The 25,895-nt window shown below is 40.0% G+C and overlaps 2 protein-coding genes across 4 annotated transcripts; one reads left to right on the top strand and one right to left on the bottom strand.

Annotated features, from left to right (window-relative positions):
- Positions 1–7,679: 7,679 nt before the first annotated feature.
- gtf2a2 (general transcription factor IIA, 2) lies at positions 7,680–10,608 on the top strand. Its single transcript, XM_067491860.1, has 4 exons — positions 7,680–7,865; positions 8,579–8,683; positions 9,996–10,157; positions 10,332–10,608. Exons 1-3 carry the CDS (start codon positions 7,794–7,796, stop codon positions 10,152–10,154), a joined length of 336 nt encoding a protein of 111 aa, XP_067347961.1. The 5' UTR covers positions 7,680–7,793; the 3' UTR covers positions 10,155–10,157; positions 10,332–10,608.
- A 1,276-nt stretch (positions 10,609–11,884) lies between these two features.
- On the bottom strand, positions 11,885–24,182 carry znf395a (zinc finger protein 395a). Of its 3 annotated transcripts, none has more exons than XM_067491756.1 (10): positions 24,040–24,182; positions 19,843–20,021; positions 19,609–19,745; positions 19,415–19,527; positions 18,122–18,324; positions 17,941–18,041; positions 17,205–17,460; positions 16,996–17,091; positions 14,698–14,768; positions 11,885–14,502 (listed from the first exon to the last, which is right to left on the bottom strand). In XM_067491756.1, the coding sequence occupies exons 2-10, from the start codon at positions 20,002–20,004 to the stop codon at positions 14,391–14,393; spliced, it is 1,251 nt and encodes a 416-aa protein (XP_067347857.1). In that variant the 5' UTR covers positions 20,005–20,021; positions 24,040–24,182; the 3' UTR covers positions 11,885–14,390. The 3 variants fall into 3 exon arrangements, with proteins under 3 accessions (XP_067347857.1, XP_067347876.1, XP_067347867.1); XM_067491766.1 differs by lacking the exon at positions 11,885–14,502 and adding an exon at positions 14,549–14,570; XM_067491775.1 differs by lacking the exon at positions 19,843–20,021 and having other exon boundaries at positions 24,040–24,136.
- Positions 24,183–25,895: the final 1,713 nt, after the last annotated feature.

The raw sequence follows: 25,895 nt of genomic DNA, 5'->3' as shown, positions 1-25,895 counted from the left end.
CTTCCAGCCTGTTAACTTTTCATGAAAATGGGTTGTAGGTTGAAAGTGTGATTTAATTTTGAGCTGAATAATGGCATTATCTGCTCAACACTGACTGAGCAGTGACAGAGGAGATTAATTTGTCAGAGCATGGGAGTAAAGCTCACTGTGCTCTTTCATTAGTCTTTAGGGCCATTTAACTCCAAACTTGAGCAGTGAGCAGAGAGGATTACCTCAGGCTTCAGCGCCTCGCCATGATTGATGCCTCTGATTACAATCATAAAATACTCTGAGAGGAGGTCGGTCGTGTCATGTATGAAGAAATGACTTACAACACCACTCGTCTCAGGCAGCACATCTGACTGTGCACGGGGGCGATGCCATTACGGAGACGAAAGTCGAGTGTAGTATAAAAGAAAGTTAATATGTAATTTGCTATGGTTTGTTAGGTGACCACAACTCAGAGAAGACAAGAAGGAAATACGGTCAGTCCATTGTGAAAAGACTGGATTTGAGCTTTAGCCCTGTTTTATGTTCTGTCACTCACAGTCTGTGCTGCGTTTGCTGCCTCACACACTAAAACATCTGATCTGGTCCGACAGCAGACCAGTAAAAGTACTAACACCACAGTAAAAGTACGAACACCACTCACACAAATGGAAGTTCTGCATTGACAAAGATACTTGAGTATATATTAAGGAATATGTACATTTACCACATTCATAATCTTGCACTAATGTCTGAGTAGAATTTGTTGTTGGGTTGAGTTTTTAACTAGTTTTCACACAGAGACTAAATAATGGTTTTCACTGTGTACGGTGGCCCTGAGAGCTCAACAAACAGTAAGAAAACAATGTACAAACAAAAAACTGAAAACAAAATATCTCATCTACAAAATTTACACTTTGAGTTTAAAAGTGAAAGTGCTTGTTCTATAGTAGTGTAGTTTGATTTTTATACAGTTTATTTCAGCAGGGAAATCTTTAATGATGTAAAACTTGTGACTTGTGAAGGTTAAATACAGTCACCAGGAGTAAAAGGCTGTTGACTTTGATGTTTTGTTGGATAAACTTTGTTATTTTTACATTTTGAATATTATTTAACAGATTTTAACGATGTTTTACCGTAAAAAAAAACAGATTTTTTTCAGAGATGCTAAAGAAATTGCACAGATGTATCAAAGAAAATTTGATCTGCAATCGTTCTTTCTTCAGACTTTTGACCTCGTCACAGTTGTCTGATTAGAAATATTAAAACAGTGACAGTATAAGTGACCAGCAGCAGTCCTCTGTGTGTGTGTGTGTGTGTGTGTGTGTGTGTGTGTGTGTGTGTGTGTGTGTGTGTGTGTGTGTCTGCCTTCCATCCATCACATTTTTATGTTTTAACTCAAGGTCGCTCGGCCACAAATTTAATTATGTCTCATTTCTTATTAAGTGGCACATTTTAAAAAGCTGGAATACAGTAATTGATTTTTGGGGGGAGGGATATGTTTCCCACGGGACACACACACACACACACACACACACACACACACACACACACACGCGCGCGCGTGCTTATCTGAAACACAGCATGAATAAATTCTCTAATGGTCCTGATATGGGCGCTGAAATCACAGGTTGAAATTATTTGGTTTCACTTCGAGCTCACCTGCCTCTTTGCGATGTTGACTCACCTGTCCAGGTCTCTGGACTCCTTTTAAAACTACCCAAGCAACTGCTGGGGGCCCAGGCCAGTAGGGGGCAGTGACACTACCGGTCGCAGACCTCCCTAAGAGGACCCCGACTGATCTAGGTCTAATGAAACAACGAAAAATCAGCAGATGAAAATGAAGAGGATTTATCATTCTGAGAGAGAAACAAGAAGAACAGGAAGTAGTTCTCGGTAGATAGTGGTGAGTGGAGCAGATAATAAAGACTTCATATGATAAACTAACAGCGTTTGCTAAATGCTGCTAGTGTAGCTGTAATTGTGGGGAAGAGACATTTCAGTAACAGAACATTCACTGTGTCACGTTGTTTCGTTTTATCCCGTGAGGAAATAAAAGAAAGGACAAAAAAAAGAACTTTGACAGTTAACATGAGCCCAGAGGAGCCTAATGTGTCCACCTGATTATTTGCAGCCTGCTAGCTGAGCTAACTCAGACGATCCTTTTTCTGTGGTAAACTGATGGAATCTGTGTCCACTTGAATCAAATCAAATTTAGATACAAAAACAAGTGGACAACTACAAATTGCTGTATTACTGTAAGTTATTGTGCTATGTTGTGTATTTTATTTTATTTTCCATATCTTAAACATAGCGGTTTATGACACATACATTTTTGTCTATGATCACCACTGTTCACGGTGCAATCATGGCACCATTAACTTGCTGTTCTCTATAAAAAGGGGCCGAACCACTGCAGTCCAAAGACCCTACATATGCGGCTGCTTTACCAAATGATCCACAGCTGCCCCACCTACCGACAAACCCACAGGAGCTCTAACCACAAACTAGAGTAAAGTTCTGGTGTTGACAAAGATGTCAGCTGGAGAAACTGTGACTAATTTACTTAAAGTCCATTTCTTAATGACTCATTTGCAGTCACAACTCTGCCCTTTTCTACCCATGAAGAGAAGGACGGATGGTCTTAAAGGGTTTGTACCACTGGATCTTGTACCCTTGAATGTCTTGTTTCACTTTAGGAGAAATTTTGAGCTGCAGTGATGAGGGGAATTAATTAAAGACCACAACAAGCTAACAAACCTTTGTCTTCCACTCTTAAAATAACAGCAGATGTTCTGCAGACCCTGCACAGACCTACCTGGCAACGTCGTGTGGAATCGAAATGACACGAATGTTGGAGATACGGTAAAAATATTGATAGTAACAATTCGACTTTCATATAATTTGTATGGACATGTTGCTACTTTCAAAATCTGCAGGAGTCAGTTTTGAGACTCATTTCTTTTTCACTAATTAACACTAATTCCACTAATTAGAGTGAGATGTTTGCTCTGAGAGATCAGAGAGCTGTGTGATTAAAGGAGTAATCCACCCAAATTACACACAGACTGTAATCTGTTTGCCTTCCTCTGAGGGAATATTGGAGGTGTGTGTCAGTAAACATCCAGGTGGAAACATCCGATTATTTCCTCATGGAACAGGTTTCACAGTGATGACAGAAGAAGTGTGAGCTTTTCATATACATTCAACATCATGGTGTGAATTTTTTAATAAAAATCCCTTGAATAGAATCCAACAAATCCCTTAAACATTTCACTAAATTAACAACTTTAACAAAGAGTTGAGGGTTAATTTATTCATGAGTCAGAAAACTACCTGGGTCACAAACGGACGTTGATGAGCAGCCACAGGTGCTATAGGATGCATTAAAAGGTCATTTGTGATGCACTAATATTTGTTTTTAGAGTAACACATTAAAAAGGTGAATCCTTATTCATTATAATCTTTCCTTAAATAGAAACAAAACCAAAACCTAAATAAATTAAACCATAAGTAATAATTAGACACAACACTGTGGAACATGTGCATTATGCGTCCTAATCAGGAACAGATTTATTCCTAAAGTTACTTGTGTTTTATGGTTAAATAGCCTTCAAATTAAGGTTTTGAGAAACTAAAAATGTAATTTAATGATTTGTCACAGTTCTGAACTATGTAGGAAGGATTAGTCTGAATTACAGCATGTGAAATCAGACAAGGATGACACGAGGATAAGGGTCAACAGACAGTCCAACCCAAAGCAGAAAAGAAACAAGATCCAAAGATCCAAAGATCCAAAGATCCAAAGATCCAAAGATCCAAAGATCCAAAGATCCAAAGATCCAAAGACAGACAACCTGGGCCACTGAAGGACAGCAGACCAGTGACTTGGTGCCAAATGGGAGCACATGGCTGGTATTTCTAATATTAAGGCTAATTACTGGACTGGGAACAGGTGAGAAATCAGGTGTGTGAAGCTGGGAGCAGAAAACTCTACAGCTGCTCTCAGACGTGTCTGGGCTCTTTGATGGAGACGTCCTGCAACACGTGATCACATATCGCATGTTTCCTCTGCACAGGCGCTAATCATGTGACATGGACACTTTCTAAATTTCCAAATTAAATCTGCAAACAAATAATTACTCGAGTCGACGAGAACAATTAATTGCGAGTGTCCTCTTAGGACTGAATCTGCATATTGGATGAGCTCATTATAAGAACAGTGAGAGCTGCAGGAGCTGGACGCATTCAGCCTCCTGGTAATCAGCTGTTTAACCTCCTCACACTGACACTAAACACTCAGTGGTTAATGAGCCACAGAAATCATCAATTCACATTTAAAGCCACGTTTCCATCCACGCTTTTTATTTGAAGTTGCTTCCTAACAAAGAGGAACTCTGTGTGGATAAGGAGAAGAAGTCTTCCTGCTGGGACACAGGTGCTGTTGCCTGCAGAGCATCTACCTGCTACTGAAATAATACATCTATTGATATTTCCTTTTCTTTTATTGTCAAAATCACATGTTATTACCAGACAACACTGGTGTGGCCTGCTGTCATTTGTCTCTGTTTCTGCTTTAAGTGACTCATCTCAGCGCACATAGAAAGATTTGTGGACGCCGTTCTTTAATTCCTGTGAGACATTCATACAAAATTCAATGCTCCGTTATTCAGACTGAGGCAGGTGAAATCAGTCCTCATCCATCACACTCCTCACAGGATGGGAACAAAGCAGAAGCAGCAGCGGTGCTTTGACAGACCGAAATGTGCTGACGTATCACCCGGCCGGTCAGAGGTCATTACCCGGCTGACTGATGGAAAACATTTTGACTTCCTGTCTGCAGCAGATCAGGACACAGGTGAACCATCGCTTCACCTTTCCCCCATCCTGATTGGCTCTGACAGGCTGCAGTTAAAAGTTATCTCTGCTGCTGATATTACCTGTCCCTTCACTTCATCAGGTCTTTTATATACAGTCTCTGTAATGTCCAATACTTCCTAACACAAACACTCATTTCCAGAGAAGAGAAGGCCTCAATTTCTAAATAGTTTTAAACCTATTTTATGATTGTTGTTTCTTCTACAAGGTGGGACATGGACATGTTTACCACGATGTTGCATCATCTCTTTGTAAACATTTTTTCTCATTCTTGCTTGTTATGGGATTTAAACTGCTCAACAGTTGTGGGCTCATTTGGCTCCTTTGGCTTATTTTTGCTTCCTAGTTATTTGAGATGTCAGGTCTGGACTGCAGACTGGTCAGTTTAGCACATAGACTCTTTTACTGCTGAGCCATGCTATTGTAAAACCTGCAGAATGTGGGTTGACATGCTGCTGACACTTTCCTCAACAAATAAATAATTAATAATTTCTCATTCGTCATTTACAATAATCATAATAATAATAAGTCTTTTTTTATATTTCTAAAGCATCTTACATTTGTGGACAATACTCAAAGTGTTACAGAAGTATTTCATATTTGTACATCGTCTCTGTACATTCGTAGGTTTAAAATGGTTTGAAAGTATTTAATTATCATTTTACCTAACTTCACAATTTATTTAAAAATGGGGTTTGTAGTTGTTAAATTCTAGTTATTCAGCTGTGAAACATGGCAGCATAATTGGCCTAAGGCTGCAAACTGGAACCAAAACTGTTCCAAAACATGGGCACAAACAGGTAAAAGGCCCCCACCCCTGCTACAGAGAACCCTCAGAATGGAAGCTATTAGAGGCTGTAGCTAATTAGCCTGTTAGTGGTTCTTTAAATAATTTAAATAATAAGTTCCTTAAAGAACAATAAAAAAATTTCTTTCAAGGTACCACCATTTTTTTTGTCCTTTCAGTTTATCCCGTGAGTTCAGGGTCGCCACAGCGGATCATTGTCCGCATGTTGATTTGGCACAGTTCCTTCCTGACACAACCCTCCCCAATTTTAACCGGACCAGCACTGCACAGCTGGGGATGGGAAAGGGCTGTTGGGGGTTCAGTGTCTTGCCCAGAGACACTTCGACAAATAGCCAGGACTGGGGATCAAAGCACTGACCCTGTGGTCTGTGGACGACTGCCTTTACCAACTGAGCTACGGCCGCCACCAATAATTCCAAAAATAACTGATTCTGTAAATAACAACTTTTATGAAATAGTTTTTTTAATTTCCTAAAACATAAATTGACTTAATAAAATATTTCAGTCCACTTCTTCTCAGTTTAAGTTATATTAAGAAGATATCAAATTTGACAGGATGATTGTATATGAATCAAAGGTAAAATAGCTGTATGTTGAAAACTCATTTAAATGTAAGCATATTTATAAAAGAAAAGAATACAGTGACTGAGAATGATTCTGGCTGTAAACTTCCTGTTGGTGAATCCATCATCATCAGACCAAAGATCTAAAACACTCAAATAGCATCACTGTATTTTCTCTCAGCGGCACCGAATTTATTCATCATTTTTAATCATTTTCCTTGTACAGCCAGCAATCCCTCACTTCCTGTAAATAATTGGGTTTGAGGTGCTACTTCATATTTACAGAGCGCCGCTATGTTTTATTTGCCTTCAGCGTGGAGCCTGAGCGGGGTCAGAGGTCAGAGGAGCGGCTGGGTAGACAGATCTGTTCATTAGCAAACAGCCGTTCAAAACGTTAAGAAATGACATCCATCACACAGAAACACTTACAGCTGCAGCAGCAGCAGAGGAGGTGAGAGGAAATCTAGGGCTGTACATCAAGGAATCTGCAGGTCTGTGGGGGTTAAACTTGCAGCTCAGGTTTCATGCACCCTCAAAGATGGATGTCAGCTTCCTCTCTCTGTAAAGGTGTCATTTCTTAGCCAGATTTTTCATCCAGATGCAGCACAAATTTTAAGCGAAACTGAAGAAACCAGTGTCAAGGGAATGTGAAGGAAAACCTGTTTTCTCTAGAGCTGGTGGAGCAGACAAACTTTAAATAATATGAAAAATAATAATAAATCAAATGCCAGATTACATCCTGAATGATACTGTGAGCTGCTGATAACAGGTGTGGAGCAAAAAGAGATGTGACGATGTAAAGTTAAGGAAAACTTTGGCTGTGGTGTTTTTTTTTACTGGTCTATGTTTTGGTGCCACCTAGTGAAATATGTTTTTTTAACTCTTTTCTTACACTGACATTTGAATGTGCCTCGAAATACAATTTAATTTAACACATAAAAAAAACACCACTATCACTAAGCAGAGTAACATGTATGCGAGACACACAGTGTGTGTGTTTTAGTTTAATTGGTTAATTACATTATTTATTTATATGTTCTATCCTTTTTATTTATATTCTTATTAAACAATATGTTTTTTGAGTTAAGAGTTAAAAGTTTTGATACATATGTTACACATTGTATAACTTGATTAAGAAATCATAAAGCAAAAAAAGATTAAACGTAAATAAATTACTAAAGGCTTTAATTAGTGTTTTGGTCCTTCCCTGTATCCGTAGACAACAATAAAGAAAAAGGAAGCAAGACGCATGTCCTTCAAAATAAAGACATTTTCTGTTCGTCGTGGAGGATATGCTTTTACCATTAAGTGATATCATAATGTCAAGGAAGACGAAAAAGAGGAAATTATTATATAGTAATTGCTCTAAATACAAAAATTATACCGCTTTAAATGAGTACTATGTTGAAGGAATTAAATGGAAAATCAATTTTATTTCGAAGTGGTTAACAGGAAGTGTTCTGAGCGGTCACAGCTGCTTGTTGTGGAGGGAAGCAGCCAGTTCCATTAGCTCTATTAGCTGTGTTTGTTTGTAGAGTAGTTCACAGTAGTTATTTCTTCTTCCAGTAGTTCCAGGCATGGCGTACCAGCTGTACAGGAACACCACACTGGGAAACAGCCTACAGGAGAGTCTGGACGAGCTCATTCAGGTCACGCTTTCCTTCAACTTCACGCCTATTAGCTCACACTTGCGTAGTTTAGCATGTTGCTAAGCGCTCAAGCGGCGGTGAATGACGAGGGCTAACTCAGCAGGCTAACTTTATCTTTAGCCGGGGTTCGCTTTAAAACTTCTTTTACCCTAAAATAAGCACGTTGTTAAAATGTTGTTAAACTGCTGTGCTTACAGTAGACACAGTTGTTCAGCTGGGTGGGGCAAGGAATGATCTACTTTATTTTTAAAGAAGTTTTGTCGAAATAGGATTTTAGCTCCAAAATGTCCTTAGAATTTACCATTAGCCTTAGTCCACCGCTTTATTTCTGCGTCTTCATGAGGACACTTCAGTATTTCGTAAGATCGCACTGTTTTAAGTAGGTTTGTTTTAATGCATCACGAAGTCAAGAAATCCGATCTTGTTTACTTTCTGATTGCGATCAAACACTTACAAAATCTATGGGAGGAGACTGCTGCCCCCCACTATCATTACAGTGTATGTGGGACCACCTGAAATATACATGTTACAATTTAATAAAAGGTCAGTTCGTTTAACGTTGCTCTGTCTGTGGCACTAAACTCTGCCCTGCTCTATACTGAGGACCTGCACCCAAATAACCATACCCAAGGGCATTTCTGGTTTTTACATTTCTGTTGGTGAGCCCAGGTGGATGTTGTTGACTGTGTGTGTTTGTGTGTTAATATGTTCAGACTCAGCAGATCACTCCTCAGCTGGCTCTGCAGGTCCTGCTTCAGTTCGACAAAGCCATCAACATGGCACTTGCAAACCGAGTTCGCAACAGAGTCAACTTCAGGGTGAGTCCTTCACCTATTTTGACCACTGCACTTATATTTCTGACCCTAAATGACTTTAGTGTGGTGGTGTTTAACGTGATTCCATCCAAAACTGGTCAGAGACAAAAGACGGGAGCTATCTGGTTGATTTACAGGATTTATTTTTGTCTTTTCACCCTAACGTGTCTTCCTCAGTCAAACAGGACACAGTGCAGACCCATATATAATCAACACGTGATTATATATCGGAACCAGTGTCCAGGTGCCACATATATTGATTTAAAAACGGATACACATGAAATCCATGTTCTTTATTAAACGTATCATGGATTACAGGAAGCTAATAGGAGGGTACGAGCCAAGTATTTTCAGTATATATTCACCTCCTTGAGCTGTGGGCTGCCTTTGCAGATCCCTTCCTTGTGATTCTGTGCTGGTTTATTTTACAAACCCAATTCCAAAGTTGGGAAGAGGTGAAACTGTACATAAAAACACAATGCATTGATTTACAAATCTCATCAACACAGGTTTTATCAGAGTAGAACAAAAAACATTTCATGTAAAATATTAGCTCATTTTGAATTTGATGGCAGCAACACATCTCAAAGTAGTTAGAACGTGGTGATGTTGACCATTGTGTAGCATCCCCTCTTCTTTTAACAACTGTAAGCATCTGGGAGGTGAGGAGAGCAGCTGCTGATGCAGTATCACTAGCTGCTCAACAGTCCTGGGCCTTTGTTTCCAGCCCATGCAGTGATTTCCAGTAGAGAGTCCGACCTGTTTTTAATGCAGTGCTGCCTGAAGGCCCAAAGATCACACATCGTCCCGAAATAGTTTGGAACTGGGGTTGTATGTGATGACATAATACGATAATTAATCCAGGCTTAATTCCTACAGTTGTTCTGTGGATTTACTCTATGTTAGTGTCCTGTTCCAGTATCTCAGACTGTCTCCATGATTGTGATGTTTGAGAACAGGTTTTTGTGGTGGACACAGCATCTGTTGCAGGTCGTCTCATTCTCGAACTCTGAACAGAGTTTTTTGTGTCTCTAGCTGAAAGTTTTGGCTCAGTGTTTTGCTGCAGATATTTTTCTGATGGTTACAAATCACAGTATCTAAGTTGAAAATAATGTGTTTTTTTAAGGAAACTTTGCTACAGAGGAAGTTGTTGCTCTTTGCTATACATTGCTTAAATTATCTTGGATATTTCTTGCTCCAATGTCAGCATTGTACAGACTCAACAGTGGTCCCTCATGAACAGGCAGTGGAAACATGGCTTCAGTGTGTCCTGAACCTGGTGTATCTCACTTGTGCTTTGGTCTGTGTTCTCCAGGGATCTCTGAACACCTACAGGTTCTGTGACAATGTGTGGACATTTGTTCTGAACGATGTAGAGTTCAGAGAGGTGACGGACCTGGTGAAGGTCGACAAGGTCAAGATAGTTGCCTGTGACGGAAAGAGTGAGTCGAGCCAGAACAAAACCGACAAATGATAAGTATGTAATTACCACATTTCTTTAGCCCATTAGTGTGTGTGTGTATTGACTGACTTTGTTTTCAAATTGTAAGTTATGATAAAATTACTTTTATGTTACAAAAAAACATGTACATGCTGTTTTTCTTCTCCACCTGATTTCATGCAGTTTATACTGTTTATCTGGTTTCTGCAGACTCTGGCTCCAGTACTGCAGAGTGAAGACCGTCTTCGTGTCTCGGGGTTGGTTGGAGCCACATATGGACCTGGACTGTACATATAATTTATTACAGCAAAGTCACAGCCGAGTGAGTGAGTGTGTGCGTGTGTGTGTGTGTGCGTGTGTGTGTCAGTTACAGTAGAGGGGATTCTGTTCCTGCAACCTTTTTTTTAAATTATCATTAGTTTGCAAGAAATTGTTTTCAGTTTGTTATAATTGAATTGAATCATCTTTAATAAAACCTTTATTTAAACATGTCTGTATTTTCTGTGGAGGCCAGAAGTGTCAGAATCGCACAAGTAGATCAACAGCTTTAGGTTTGTCCCAGTGGAACATGTTCCACTTGTTGATTTGCCACAAGCTTTTGCCAGATGTTCTTACTGCCACGACCCTCTCATTTTATCCGGGTTCAGGACCAGCACCTAGGTGGCTCTTGGTGGCTTTGTGCAGCCACACCTGGTGGGGTGGGATTCGAACCAAGTGCCCAAGTAACCTGCCTTTAAAAAGTACGCCAGTACTACTACATACTTTAAAATGTACTTTTAAGTCCAAAAGGAAGCTTTTATCAGTAACTTGGTCTGATTGATACATAGAGAAAAACTATTTTAAACACTTTTTAACTTGATGCCGTTGATGAGATGAATGTACGAGTCTAGTCAACATTTTTTTCAACATGTTCATCATAACTTTCCATTTTCAGGTTATAATTAAGTCATGCACAAATATGAGATGAGAACCACTTCAAAAACCTGATTGTAGAGCATTTTATTATAGTACTTTCACTTGAGTATTCAAGTTAAAGAGGACTTTTATGTGTACTACAGTAATTGTTGTGTAAGTATTTGCTGGTAGGTACTTTACTTCTGCCACCTCTGAATATACATTGTCCAGCTGAAAAAAGTCATGGTAATATTTCATCAGACTGCATTGTTTCAATGGGTCTATGCAGTGGCACCATATTCATTTTCATCTAGAGCTGCATTCAATTTAACGCAGGATTTTGTATTGATGTTGGGAGAGTCAGACCACTATGTAAAGTCTTCTCCCGCACATTCTCAGTGGGGATATGTTCTGAACTCTGTGGTGGCCAAGCCCTGTGTGAAAACTATATATCCTGCTCCCTGAAACACTCCTTCTGTTTGAGCCTGATGAATCCTGGTGTCATCCTGAAATATGTCTCTAGCAATAGGGAAGAAAAAATACTTGGATGGAAAAACCTGGTCACTCGGTACATTCAGGTAGTCAGTTACTTACTGCATCAATTAGGACAGAATAACTATTCATACTTAGTTAAATCCAGATTTTGATTGTTTTGTATCTCATCTGACCTTCAGACAGTGCATTTATTCCGATATGATTTTGAGCTACTTGTAGTTTATAATTTTTTAAAAAACTGTCCATCTGCAAATGTTCCTGGAACATGATTACGGTTTCTTTTATGTACCGAATAATTTTCTAACCCGACTACTTTTGTGTGTTGACTCCTGTAAAATAACAAATGCAGACAAATTTCTATTTCTTTACTGCAGTACTACTATTTGAAAAAGAAACCAAAGTTTTCATTTTTCCTGTTTATTATAACATCATTTCACATCATGTATAAAATGTACATCTTTAAAATAAAACCAGTACAATGACCATTAATGGTTTTGGTCATAAACATCAATAAAGAGAATATAAATAAAAAAATTCTCTTTTTCTGCAACAAGTTTTCAAATGCTTAATGAGAAGATTTTAGTGGATATATGGTTGCAGTATATACCTGTGTATATACGCCAAGAGAAAGTAGGTAATACAAAAATATATATTTTATTGTAAACCAGTAGATATTTGTAATGAAACAGACATCTTGATCAATACTGTGTTTCCTACAGAGAGGAAATGGCTTTGATTCCAAACCAGGTGAAGCTGAAATAACAAACTGATGGGACACTATGAGTCTGATAACAGGAGTTAAAACCAGACATTTGACACCTGATAACATGAAGGAATTCATGGGTTTAAATAAATTACTGCAGAGTACCGTGTCTTTGTATAGAAACAGATCCCGACACACCAAAACTGATTTCAGAAACAGGTGCAGGCTCATCTAATCCGACGTGTTAACGATGCAAGTGAACGCATCACAAAAAATGCAGCTACAGCTCGTGGCCTGTAAACCTGTTCCACATGTCTGCTCCTCTTTCATTTAATCTTCATTTTGCTGAGCTTGGTATAGTCACAGATTAAAGCTTGCAGTATCTATGCAGATCTTTATAGTACTTCAGAGTACTGAGTCATGGCTATGATGACACTCAGTTAATTCCAAGAAAGCATCACAAAAATCAAAAATCAGTCAAACTGTGGCTGCTCACGGGCTTTGTGTATCAGGGTCTATAATTGCTCCTGGATCGGTTCTTCATGCACAAACTGCAAATTCATCCAGAGGCCTGTAGTAGCACAAGTGGGACTGTTTCACACCTTTATTGTTCAAACTAACCATCATTCTTTAATTAAAAATGCAGGTTTTACTGTGGACAGAGGATCTGATCTCACAAATACATGGTTGAGACAATAAAAACCATTTTATTTGGCCACAAACCACTCAGGAATAGTGGGAAAGACTTTCCCAGAATAAAAATCTCTGATCAGTATTTTAGTGTTCTGTAGTCAGACAGGACCTGGGAGTAGGTCACTGTTCACTTTGCTTTGATTTTAGATGATAAGCTGATGTGGTTTTGTTTGTGTGGGTGTCACTTTGATTCATGAGCCACAACCAGCTCCTCACAGGTTTCATCTGTGGCAGCAGACAAACCGAGAAATGTCCTGTTTGTGGTACTAGAGGCTGGTTGGTGAACTGCTGTAGGAGGACAGCTAACTGCTAACCCTGAAGACACAAAGACCCACTTCTGTCCATTTTCATTACTGGGGAGATTGTGCAACAGCAGGAGAAGTAGAACTGACCAGCAAAATCAAAACAAGATGGGTCAAAGTTGAAAACGTCATGCACACAGGGCCAACGTGTGCCCAGAAGCTCTATAGTGATTAAGATGTAATTATATCAGGAATCGTTTATTTACAAAAGCTTTAGAGACGTGTCGGAGCTGACGCTGCAGGGGGTCTTTGCACATAAGCCAGAAACCACTAGACTAGAAATGTAGATGTTCTTTGTTCTAACATGCAAGGCTGGATTAACAAGTGGGCCCCAGAGAAATCAGACTCAATGCATTTCAACTGGCTTCACATTTGCACAATTCCATTAAAGGATCAGCTCAGACCTTCAGAAACTCATTTTGTAGCTCTGATCTTGCAGAAGATCCATCATCAAAAGCATCTTAATGAGTCCAGTTTAAATTCTGCTCTAATGTGATTTTCCTGTGAAGCCGAGTTTCAATAAACTGCCTAAAGTAATTATGTGAGTAGGGAAGTGATAAAGCTTCCATGTTCAACACAATCTGTGTGTTTACCTGCTCTGTAGAGACTCTGGGTTACTGTAAACCCACATGGACATGGAGCAGATTAGTAATCAGATTACTCTTCTATTTATTCTAGATCCAAACTTTGGCTCATGGATTTTAACTGTGAAATGACAGAAAACACTGATTCCTGATTTTTTATTGCTATTTAAAGTTTGAATGCTCAGAATGTAACAAATTTTCAGTTTGTTTAATGTTGATTGAACTTCTGCTTTGTGTTAGATTCCCTCTGTATTAATATCTGCTTTCATCCAGACACTCCCCTCCACCCAGTCAGTGGGTCTGATGGGGCCTAGTAGTAATCCAGCCATGCTAAGATGTTAACGCTGGTCAGTGACAACAGCTCTCTGTTCCCAGGACTGTTCATTTACAAGAAGAGAACAAATGTGTTGGAGTTAACAATTAGATGAATGTGTCCTGACACACAGGCCAGTTGTATAAAAATCTACAAAACACCTGTTCATGAATAAAAAAGACCCATTTAGCAAATATAGAAAAACATCCACCAGGTGAAGTTCAGCTCCTCCATAACAGTCTTTGTGTCTCTGTTTGTCCTCCTGCTCGTCTTCGTCCTCTCCGCTCAGTCGAGGAAGCGTTGGCAGGCTTTCTTCCAGCGACAGGCCGTGCACCACTGGTCTCTGTGCTCGATACCGTAAACTTTACGACACTTCTTGGCTTCACCGCGAATCCTTCTGTAGGAGAGAGCGAGCAACTGATCACCACCGTCTCCCTGCATGTAACGTTTGCATTTGGTCAGAACCTGTTCTCCAAAGCCAGCCAATAAAGTCAGGGACAGGACAGTGAAGGTCCCATTAGAGCAGATGTTTGACTTTATTCAGGCGTCAAGTATCAGATAGTGGAGAAAACAATGCTGTGTAAACACTGACCTGCAGGGGGCACTGTGATGCTGCAGCCACTGTTCTCCTACACTGACTGAACGAACCCGAAACGACAAAACCTGCAGAAGAGACAGAGGTAGAGGAGTCAGTGATGGACACAGCAGTATCATTGTATCAAATTATCATTGGGCTGAAAAACATTAAACGTTTAGTCTTCTTTACAGTACAAAGGAAGAAAAAAAGTCATTGTATGTACTGTACACGTTTCTAAATAGGCACAGAACTGGTGAAGTTCACTAACCTCCACCAAAAAAGTTGGGATGTTGTTTAAATCAGAGAAGGAATAAGAATAACAAGGAATAATAAAGAAAGATTTTTTTATTTGAACTCTTTCCTGCAACATTTCAGGATGAATAACTTCCAGTTTGTTCTGTCTTCTCTGCTGTAAAAACACTGTGCACTTCATCTGTCGGCCCCCAGATGGCAGCATGATACATGGAAAATGTGACCACAAACCATCTGAGGGGATTTTCCTTTTGAATGAAAACCATGAGTGCACACACGCACGCACACACACACACACACACACACACACACACACACACACACACACACTTAACCCCCCTCCTTCAGAATAAAACCAGTTTCAACAGGCTTCTCTGGGTTGTACAGCAGACAATAGTCTGCTGTACAGGATTCAGACTGGGAGAAACCAGAACTAAACTAGAAAAGGCACTTTCCAAGGAAATGACATGGGAGAACTGATACGCTGCCGAAAAGACGCAGATTGGTTAGAAGCTGCTGAGCACTGAGGACTTTGTGCTTTGAAAAGTGGAGCCAAACAGGATAAAGTTGAATGGACACATAAAAGCAGAAAAGGAGGACGGAAGAAAAAAAAAGAAAAGCAGACAGAAACAGTTAAGAAGTATAAATAAAAGAAGACAGTTAAAAGACGTTTAAATATAAAAAAGTTGACATTAAAGAAGAAACGAGTCAAAAGTAGACAAAGGAGTAAAGAGTAAAAAAGAAGTTTAAATAAAATAGAAATATGCAGTTAAAAAAAATAAAAACAAGAAAGGAGGGTTGAGCTGGAGTTTTGACTTCACTTGTACTTTTAATTTGAAAATCTGATGTGTTTGCAGCACTTTTATTTTGACAGTTTATAACATTTTAAGTCCTTCCTTTGAGCTCTGAAGTCAGAGGGCTGTTAATTTGAAGAGGTTTTATAAAATAAAGGTGACTTGGTGATTAAAAAACAGGCCCGTCTGTGTTTGGAGAATTCTGGACCTGGGCTCCAACGGGAGTTTCAGATGGCACTGTCTAGGCCACACCCATCAGAACCTTTTAAGTCCTGTCATTATGAAAGTCACATTCCTTGAAATAGCACAAGCATCCCTGCGATTGGATGTTAACAAAAGATAAAAGTTGATGGAAGAAACTCACTTGAGTGAGTCATGTAAAGAATTCTAACTGAGCCTCATGGAATCAACAAAGCATCTGAAAATTCACCTAAAGTAACTAAAACTAAAACAGCCAAGACTCAAACGTATAACAGATATGAATCAGCTTAAAGTTGAAATGATGTTTGTGACCCAAAGTATGAGGATACGACACACTGCACAAAGTTTCTATCACCGTTGGTGTAAAGTAGGGCGGAATAATAAAGAGCCAGTACAACAATGTGCAACACAGCTCTCCCACTAGTTAGAGCAGTGTGTGTCCAGGGCTGAAGCTGGAAGTGTTGTGTAGCAATTAGTAAATCTAATATTCACAGTTGTTCATAACAGAAGAAATAAAGTCACTCAGCAAAACAGTCAGCAAAATATTTGTTTCAGGGACTTTTAGTTTTACTGCATCTTCTCAGGACGACAAACACCAGTGATGTGTTCATGTAAACCTGGAAATCATCAGTCTGAGGACATAGAAACAAGACGCTGAGAGCTTCCACATTCGGAACTATTTCCTCTCAGTGATCATGTTATTTCCAAAGTTCAGATCTCGAGTTTTCTGCACTGAAGCTAACGTTCAGGCGGCTCTCGGTCTCCAGCAGAACATAGTGTCATAGTGGGAAGTCAGATTGTTGTTGCGAGCAAAGAGGAGCTTTTTCAGTCCACTAATTGTGCTAAACGGGCACGAGAGGTCAAACCGTCTGTACAAAGTCCCATTAAAACAGGGAAGTATGTTGCGTTATGACACAAAGAGAAGAAAATGGCCCCAAGAGAATAAAAAATTAGCAACAAGCGAAGAAACCAAATGATGACATTTTGGCTCTAATGTGGCTTTTTGTAACAGGATACTTTCACCAGATAACAGCACATTAGTCTGGATTAGTCAAATTGCCTTTACCTGTTTGGTGTGGCAGGTGGGGGTGGGCGTGGCCATCCAGTGAGAGGAAGCAGTGCTCGGAGCTGCTGTGGAGAGCACGTGGCTTGGAGGGGGCGCCTGAAGAAACCAAATATCACACTTTTGAATAAGAGACTTCATTTGTGCTTGAAGACAATGTTTGAAATACATTAAAAATGTATATTTAGCGTTAAATATCTGCTCATAATTACCTGGTAGGAGTGCTCTGACTGGACCTGCCACAGTCTGCCGGGAGAGGAGGGGGCCGAGTGACTCAGGGCACCACAGGCCGAAGCTGGGGGAGAAGGAGGGGAAGGAGGTGGGGGGCTGGGAGGTGAGGCGGGGGAGGCGGGTGAGGCAGGACCAAAGAGGATATGGTGTGGAGGAGACCGTTGCAACTGCTGGTTGATCTCGGTGTAGTAAAAATCCTCCTCACTGTGAGAGCAGCGCTCGTGTTCCCCACCCCGACTGTAACACAAGGAGGGTGTCAGAGGGTAAAGGTCACATTAAAACTAAAACTAAACCGTAACAACTGTACATTGTATCATGAAGCAGCCACGGTAAAACAATTAAATGAGTAGATTGTGACGATATTTTCACATCTAAATTTATCCCATTTATGGATCAGAACAGATCAGATCTGCACTAATAAGGTCTATGTAGAATTATTATGTGAAATTATGAATTTCAATCCTCTTTTATCATTCCAAGCTTTTCCATTTTAGTCCACTTTGCCTCATTTAGCCAAAGCTCCATGCTACCAGAAGATAAATAAAATAAAATAAAAACCGATCATTTTATAACATTTCAGCCTAATAAGGTTTTTGATTTTGTTATCGATCCCTAATCTTTAATATCTTTGTGAAATGTTCTCGGCATCAGTGAGCTTCCATATGAAACACAACCTTAACTGAAGAGCAGCGCACAGTCACACTCTGTCTGTCTTACCACAGGTGTGTTGTCCTGATGTGACGTTTGATTCCCACCAGTGACGTCAGCACCTTCCCACAGCCGGGCCACAGACACCTGTAGGCCACCTTCACCGAGTTCTGCAGGAGAAAACGCCATTAGCTATCGGCGTCGCCTGTGTGTGCGTGTGTCTTCACGAGAGCTGTGAAAACCTGCTCACCTTGCGTTTCCGTGGCGCGGGCTCATCAAACAGCACCTGCTCCATATCCATGTCCAGCCCTTCGTCCAGGGGTGTAGCTGGGCTGACGTTGGGGTCTGCCGTCGGCGGGGAGGGGGCCGGGCTTCTGTTGGCGTGGCCAACACTCCAGTAGCCGCTGCTGCCGCTGTCAGAGAGCTCGCTGCCTCCACAGTCCATGGGAGCAGCTGTAACACCGAAATAGCTCTGTTCCTAAAACTGGGACTGATCTCTGTGTCACATTTGATTTCAGACTGTTCACACTGTGTCCAAATGTATTTGGACAGTGACAAAAATTTAACCACGATGGCTTAATAATGTCCCACAATGGATTAAAGTGTCAGGTGTCAGCTTTAATTTAAGCGTTTGGTCAAAAATACTGTGTGGGAATCACAGCCAGGTTCATTCTTGCAGTTGAAGGGGCTTAAAGTATTTGGACAATCTAAGATAATTATAAAGAAATTGTCACTTTTGAAACTTTGGTTGCGGATCCTTTACAGGCGGTAAAGTCTGGAGCCTGCAGACGTCACAGGAGTTTGTTCCTTCGTGAAGCTCTGCCTGCTCTTTACTGCAGCTGTCTGCACTTCCTGGTTGTGTTTTTCAATCAGAGTAAAACTCTGATCTGTTCACTGATTTTGTTCTGACCTATTTTGTCTTCAAACAAATGATTCCTGTAAAACACAAGTCTCTGGTTCTTTGTTTGATGAGCTCAGTGTGTATCCATTTGTTTCTAATACTGTTTGATTTTCCAAATCATCAAAACTAATTTGACTTCGACAGTTCAAAAGCACAAATCGCATGACTATTATATCCCCAAAAGGAAAAACTCCCCAGAAGAAAAAATTTACTGCAAAAATGTAAATAATCAAATACATTCTGAGTATCTCAAATTTGGCCTGAGTTTGGTTAATCTTTGGTTAAATTTTGCTCTGCATTTTTATCATCATGAAACAACAGAGAATGTAAGAAATAACGTTTGTGTAAATAAGTTTTATTGAAAGAACTTTGAATCTAACAAATTTTTGTGCTGTTTCAATGAAAGTCTGGAAATTACTATAAATAACAACTGACAACTTTAAACATTTGGTCCATGTTCTTTAAAGCTCCACATCAACATATCCGGCTGCTTTTCTCAGCTTGTCTGTGTGTGTGTGATTTATGAATTAATTGGTGGTAATATTAATAAAACATGCTCAGTGTTGATACAGACTGCAGATAAAAACAGACAGATTTCTAGTAGTACTGTAATAACTGCAGTTTTCCCTGTTTGTGTTCTACCTGTTGTGTCTGCATTGGCAGGGCTGTGCAGCAGAGGACTGCAGGACAAACTGCTGAGAACCATCGCTGCCATCAGCTCGTCCATGTCCACCTCCTGGGGACTCCTCCTCTGACTGCAGGCAGTTAGAACAAGTTTGTTATGAAACAGATCAGGATGAGTAAGGGACACACAGAGGTAGAGAAGGTGGTCTCACCTCCGAGGGACGTCTATGCAGGAGGAGACGGATCTGCTGCTGCCGGACGAAGGCACAGGATGAGAACAGACGAAGATGTCACTCTGCATCACGTCCAGTTGATCCCCCACACCCGGAGATCCACACTGAAAGTAAACCTGAGACAGAAGAGACCAGCATGATCAGTGACAGCTGAGCTGGGATGTTCTGTACCCGTTACTCATGAACCAGACAGCAACCGCAACACAGCACTACCTTCAGTCCTGGGTGACCTTTGACCTTGGTCTGTTGTCCTGCAGCCACGCTGATGTCTGTCTCACCTGTCTCCAGGTTTGTGTGTGGTCCTGCTGTCGGGCAGGTGGAGGCCACCAGTGCCCCTAGAGGAGAACGTTTCCCAAGACGACTCTTTGGCAACATGTCTGTACGAGGACAACCTGAAACATCAGGTCACAGAGGCATCGCGTCACTTCCACCAACCAGCATGAATTCATCCTCTAGTACTGAGGCCTCTTTAGGTTAATAAATATTTGTATGAATTTAGTACAAAATAGTCACTTATGTCAGTTTATTCAGTTTATTTAAGTGGTCTGTGTGTGTTTTCCCCAGTGATGTCACATTATGCCAAGTACCAAGGCCCAATTATTAGAGAAGTGAAACAGAGTGAGGAATTTTTTTAACACTTTATGCATTTTTCCCCTCATAAGCAAAAACTATTTCAGCTGCATCCCAAGAAGTCCCCAAACTTCATGTGAAAAATATCAGTGGTTGTTATTAATAGTTGCAAAGTCTGGTGCATTTTCAGCAGTGTTCATTAACACACACTGTCCCTGTGAAAAGGATTCAGCTCAACACTGACAGATGCCCCTTTTTAAATGTTGAGCCCCTGCACCCTGCTGAACGCTGTGTTACTGCTGTTTAGCTCACACCAAATCAACCAAAGCTGACTTCCTGGTTTGTCTCCCTGCTCTAACAAAGCAGCTGCTTGTGTCTTAATACAGGGCAAATGTCCAGACTGTCCTCCTGTTAAATTTGGCCAAAAACCACCAAGACACGTATTAGTTCGCCAACATCTAGAGCCTTTAGTGAATGTAAGACTGCCATCTAGTATTTGGTTGCGGTAAAGGTTTGTGGGACCACATTCAGACTCAAGTCATCTGACGTTAGAAGGCAGAAAGTTGAAAACAAAATGCAGCTTCTTCACGGACCCCGACACGACCACTGCGTTTGCACTTGTAATCCAGTGTTTTTTACTGTTTCGAGAGAAAAACAGTGTGAAAAATAATGGCACCAGCTGCCATTTTGGTGTCTAGTGTCAAAAATTTTGGTAACAGATGGTAACACAGTATGTGAACATGGTCCATTAGCACAGAGACGTGTCCTTCAGAAAGTTACACCATCCTGTACTCTGACCCCTCTACTGCATCCACCAGAACCATTTACCGTGGAACAGACTGCACGCGTGGACTTTGAAAATATTCTTTCATATACATCACGTATTATACACCGATCAGGCACAACATTAATACCACCTGGGGATTTTTTATTTTATTTTCAAAAATATATTTATATGAATAACAAATATTATAAACTAATAAAAGCTGATGTACCATTATGAGTTAACCACATGTCAGCACATAAAGTAATTAAAATCAGCTTCACCTTTACCAACTGTGACCTCTGACCCCTTTTTTTAATTTAATTACTGTGCATATTTTACCATAGTTACTATAATCAGTACTGCTTAAAATACACAAGGTTTTCTTAGTGGTGTACGTTTAGTTTATTTCTTTAACATGTAGTTAATCAGCTTAGTACTTTTACTTGAGAAAAACCTGGTGATACTTGTAGTGGAGCAGAACTTGCACTTTTACTTGAGTATTGAGTTTGTGTACTTCGACCATCTCAACACACAGTGAATCACATTTTGCTGTGCAGCTGCAGACTGCTCAGAGTGAGCATGCTGATGTACAAACGGAATGCTGCTTCTACCTCACTCATCAGTACTAATGTGGGTCAGAACAGAGACTACTGAGGGGAGAAATCTTGCCCCACAGCCAAAATGAGACCTGACCATTGTCAGCTGCTGGGAAACTGTGGCTCAACGGCTGCAGTGTCATTTACAGTCAGGTTAGTGAGTGTGTGTGTGTGAGAGCACAGTAACCCAGTAAACACACTAACAGGTTGAGTTTTTATCACATTTGATGACAAGCACCAACACTTTTTCCACAGTAAGGTGATGAAACTTGATTGTACCCTCTCTGCCCCCCCATTTCAAGATTTCCTGTTAATCAGTGACTCACAATTACCAGAGTTTCCAGACTGCAAGCAACACAAGACTATTGTACGGCCAAAAAAGTATGTGGACACAGGTATAAGCAAACCAATGGGTCAGAGTAGCGTGGGAGCGGGGGGGGCAGCACGTTTAAATCCCACCCCACCAAGTGTGGCCCAGCCACCAAGGGCGACCTCGGTGCCAGTCCCGAGCCCGGACAAAAAAAAAATATGAGGGTTGCTGCAGGAAGGGCATCCGGCGTAAAAACACATGCCAAATTTTTGACAAGGGTTGTTCTGCAGTTACATATCCTGATTTTCAGAACATGGCTATTGTGGTAATCCTGCATATGTTTGTGCTCTGTGTAGTTGCTTTGGGTGGTTTTGTGTCTGTTGTGGTTATTTATCATGTCTCTGTCCTCATCTTGTGCCTTTATAATGAACTATATGATTATCACACCGCGCAAATATTAAAACTCACTTCATACAGGGGTGAGTACTTCCATCCATGCTACTTTATACTTCTACCCAACCACGTCTAAAAAAGATACATTGTACTAGTACTTTGCTCTGTTCTCCTGATATGAAATGTGACATCAGAAACAGTTGAAGAGTGAAACAGGGGCTTTTGGTCCTGTGACCTCTCAACAACATCACAGTGCAGTTTTCACTCTCAGTAAACACATATTTCCTCTAAACGTCTCACATGGTTTTTTCAACCCCTGCTCCAGGCCGCAAGAGGTCAAATAATCCCACGGTTAAAAGAAAAGAGGTGAGGATCAGAACTTGTTTTTTTTAGCATTTAAGTTTGTTTCTAAACTGCATCATCACACAGTACTTTTACTTAAGCAAAAGCCCTGAGTACCACAGTGTAGTAATACACGGTTACTGGTAAAAGTCCTGCATAACAAACCCAGTATTCAAAGCGGTGCAGTAGTTGATGTCATGAATTAATCTTTTTACTACTGAATGTAGGAGTCTATGTAGTATTTGCTGTCATTATTATGTAATATGTGTTTACTGTACTTACTCCTTTTACACTAATACTACTAATGATACTTAGAATTTTTACTGCAGTGGTTGTTTGGTTGCACCATAAGCACATTTGTACAGTAACATATTATATTATGTAATAAATGTAGTAAAAAAAAGTACATTTCCCTCTTTAGAGTGAAATGAGCAGTGGTGTAGAACTACAAAGGAGCATTATGTAGAAATACTCAGCCAGTGACCAGTTACTATTAGTAACATTGAAATTACCACCATTACACGTTATTGCATCATTGTACTTAAGTAATGTTTCCAAGGCCTAGAATACTTGTCACACTGCTGGTTGAGTAAAAAACTGCAACCTTCCCCTCTAAACATTAGTGCAGCAGAAATATGAAGAAGCATTACATGGAAATACTCAAGGAAAGCACAAATACCTCAAATTTTACTTGAGTGAATGCAGCAATATTAAGTCCTATTTCCCCCTGGGATTAATAAAGTAATTTGAATATTACTTTTGTACTTGTACTTTAGTGTAATGTCAATCCAGAACCTTTTCTTAGTGAGTGTTTCTGCACTTTGGTGATGATTATTTATTCTGCTGAAGTAAAAGTAAGTCGCAGAAATCAAAGTACCTCTGCTTAAGTAAAGGTATTTTGTGTGTGTATATGTATTACAACAAATGTAAACAACATACACAGAAGAATACACGCACACATACTGTATGACACCAACCCCCCCTCGAGCTGCAGCTCTGAACCAATCAGATTCCTTCAGTGCCGAGTCCACACCCTCCACAATAAAAGCCCCCATTGAAAAATAAAGGACTAAAAGTAGAAATACTTCATTTTCCTTTAACTGGAGCAGAGTGTTTTAGTTTCTTTAGTAAAGTATCTGAAACAAAACCACGATAAACTTCTCACATCGATCCTTCAGTCGGAACAACAGCCTAACAACTAGAAAACCCGCAGAGAAAAGCAGTCAGAAGGGGGTCACTCAGAAAACGGTTCAGTACCAGAAACCAGGACAGGAAAAATTCACAGCCTGGAGTGAAGGGGGGGGGGGGGGGGTTCAAAACTTTGAAACGACCAAACATATGAAACGTGTTGACGAAAGAACAAGTTAAACCCTCGGAACCAAAGTCCTGCAGACACGAACGTGTGGAGCGAAAAGGTGTCAGGTGAGACCTACCTGCACAGGGTCCAGCACGAAAACAAGACTTCAGCCCGAGTCCACTGCTGTTCAATGGGAGCGGGTGTGTGAGCGTTTGAGAGCGACTGTGTGAGGCGGAGCACCGCCAAGGAGGGAGGAGACCCGCACAAAACCCGGACTGGGTCTCTCCCAGAACCCGGGACTCATTGAGTGGGACACGTAGCAGCGGAACACCTGAGGGTGGGGGGACGTTTACTGCATATTTTACTAGATAGTAAATACAAGTATAGTACAGTGCAGTAAAACGACACGAGCTGCAGGTTAAATAACATGAACTACTAAAAGAAATGTGTGTATTTCGCCGGAAATGAGGAGGATTCCTTACATACTTTTGTAGTATTTGATTGTATTTCAGGGCAGCAGCTTCTAACCAGACTTTCTGTTACACAACTGATCCAATTTTATCATAAAGGGACAAAAAAGAAGCAGCAAAGAGCAGGAAGAATAAATACACCCAGGATGGGAGCAAGGAGATACATTACTTTGCAATGAAAATCATTTCATAGTCCAGCTATTTTTCAAAAAACATGATGTTTTTGACATTGTGTCACTTAAAGTTTTAACTAACCATTAATACAATTTCCAAAATTGTAGTTTTTGTATCACTACCACCAGCTTCCAAAGGCATTCCTGCATTTATCTCCTTCTTGTTTCATGGGAGCCTCCAATTCTTTGACTGTCAGGGAAATGTATTGTGGATCACACAAACTATCACACAGTAGTCATGAAGGACAAGCACACAAATTTCTGAGGTAAAAAAATGTACTGGGTGTGTGTTTGTGTCTGTGTGTGAGTCCATTTATATAACTACATATTTATCAATGGTTTGCTTGTCATTCAAGTAACAAAGATCGTAAAGACAACAGTCAGTGTGGGAGGTGCTGTGTGCAATGATCACAGCCAGAAACAGGCAGTTTGTCACACCTGCATGGAGGGATGAGACATGAAGGTAGGAAAAGACAGTTAAACACACGTTTAACTGTCTTAAAAAAATGTCTGTGTAACTGTCTTAAAAAATGTAACTTAAAAAATGTTAAGAATGTTTAAAAAGTGAAACTAAAAATATTACAAACATGAAATCATTCTGGTGTCGACACTAATATAATACAAAATATTATACAAATGATAAAACTGGGTCATTTTTTGGCCGTGTACCACAGTATACACACTACTGATGTAAATCAATTACTTATATTAACTTAAGTACAGTTTAGAGGTATATTTACCATCTGATACTTTTACTCCGCTACATGGATCCAATAGATACAGTTACTATTCATGTTCTGATAAAAACATCAGTGTAATCAGACTTTATTGTAAAATTCATCAGATACACACGGGACATAAAACAGTTGACCAGTAAAACAGTGTCAATCAGCTCCATCGCCACAGTACAACTGCAACGTGATTAAACACAGTCCAGTGATATCATAGTCACAGATTCGGCATAAAGATTACTTTTACTTTTGTAACTTTAAGTATTTTTTTTTTAGCTTTAAGACTTTTACTTCACATTTTGAAACAGGACTGTAACTTGTAATAGAGCATTTCTACACTGTAGTATTTGAATTTTTACGGAGGTAAATGATCTTCTGCAAAATCCTCTGTGTCTAAAAAAATAAAGATAAATGCAAACACTAAGGAAAAACAGCAAATGAATCTTTTTTCAGAAGAAAAAAACAGTAGTGTCAACACTTAACAGCCGAAATGGGAATAAAATTATTTTAATTTATTTTAACTGCAGGAAACAGATGGATTTATGTTTATTGGTATTGTTTATATTGTACTAAAACTGAAACATGCAGAAAATTAATCTACAGCACTTTTGAACTTTG

Source organism: Channa argus, chromosome 2 (assembly GCF_033026475.1).
Source record: "Channa argus isolate prfri chromosome 2, Channa argus male v1.0, whole genome shotgun sequence".
NCBI classification, from domain to species: domain Eukaryota; kingdom Metazoa; phylum Chordata; class Actinopteri; order Anabantiformes; family Channidae; genus Channa; species Channa argus.
Note: the sequence above shows the minus strand (reverse complement) of the source record. Positions and strands in the feature narration are given on the sequence as shown.

What these genes read in the sequence shown, in the direction of transcription:
- gtf2a2 (XM_067491860.1), top strand. Translation starts at nt 7,794, where the DNA reads ATGGCGTACCAGCTGTACAGGAACACCACACTGGGAAACAGCCTACAG. An exon ending in GTCTGGACGAGCTCATTCAG is followed by an intron (nt 7,866 to 8,578) that starts GTCACGCTTTCC and finishes TAATATGTTCAG; the next exon opens with ACTCAGCAGATCACTCCTCA. An exon ending in GCAACAGAGTCAACTTCAGG is followed by an intron (nt 8,684 to 9,995) that starts GTGAGTCCTTCA and finishes TGTGTTCTCCAG; the next exon opens with GGATCTCTGAACACCTACAG.
- znf395a (XM_067491756.1), bottom strand. Translation starts at nt 20,004, where the DNA reads ATGTTGCCAAAGAGTCGTCTTGGGAAACGTTCTCCTCTAGGGGCACTG. An exon ending in AAGGTCACCCAGGACTGAAG is followed by an intron (nt 19,746 to 19,842) that starts GTAGTGCTGTGT and finishes CTTCTGTCTCAG; the next exon opens with GTTTACTTTCAGTGTGGATC. An exon ending in TGCATAGACGTCCCTCGGAG is followed by an intron (nt 19,528 to 19,608) that starts GTGAGACCACCT and finishes AACTGCCTGCAG; the next exon opens with TCAGAGGAGGAGTCCCCAGG.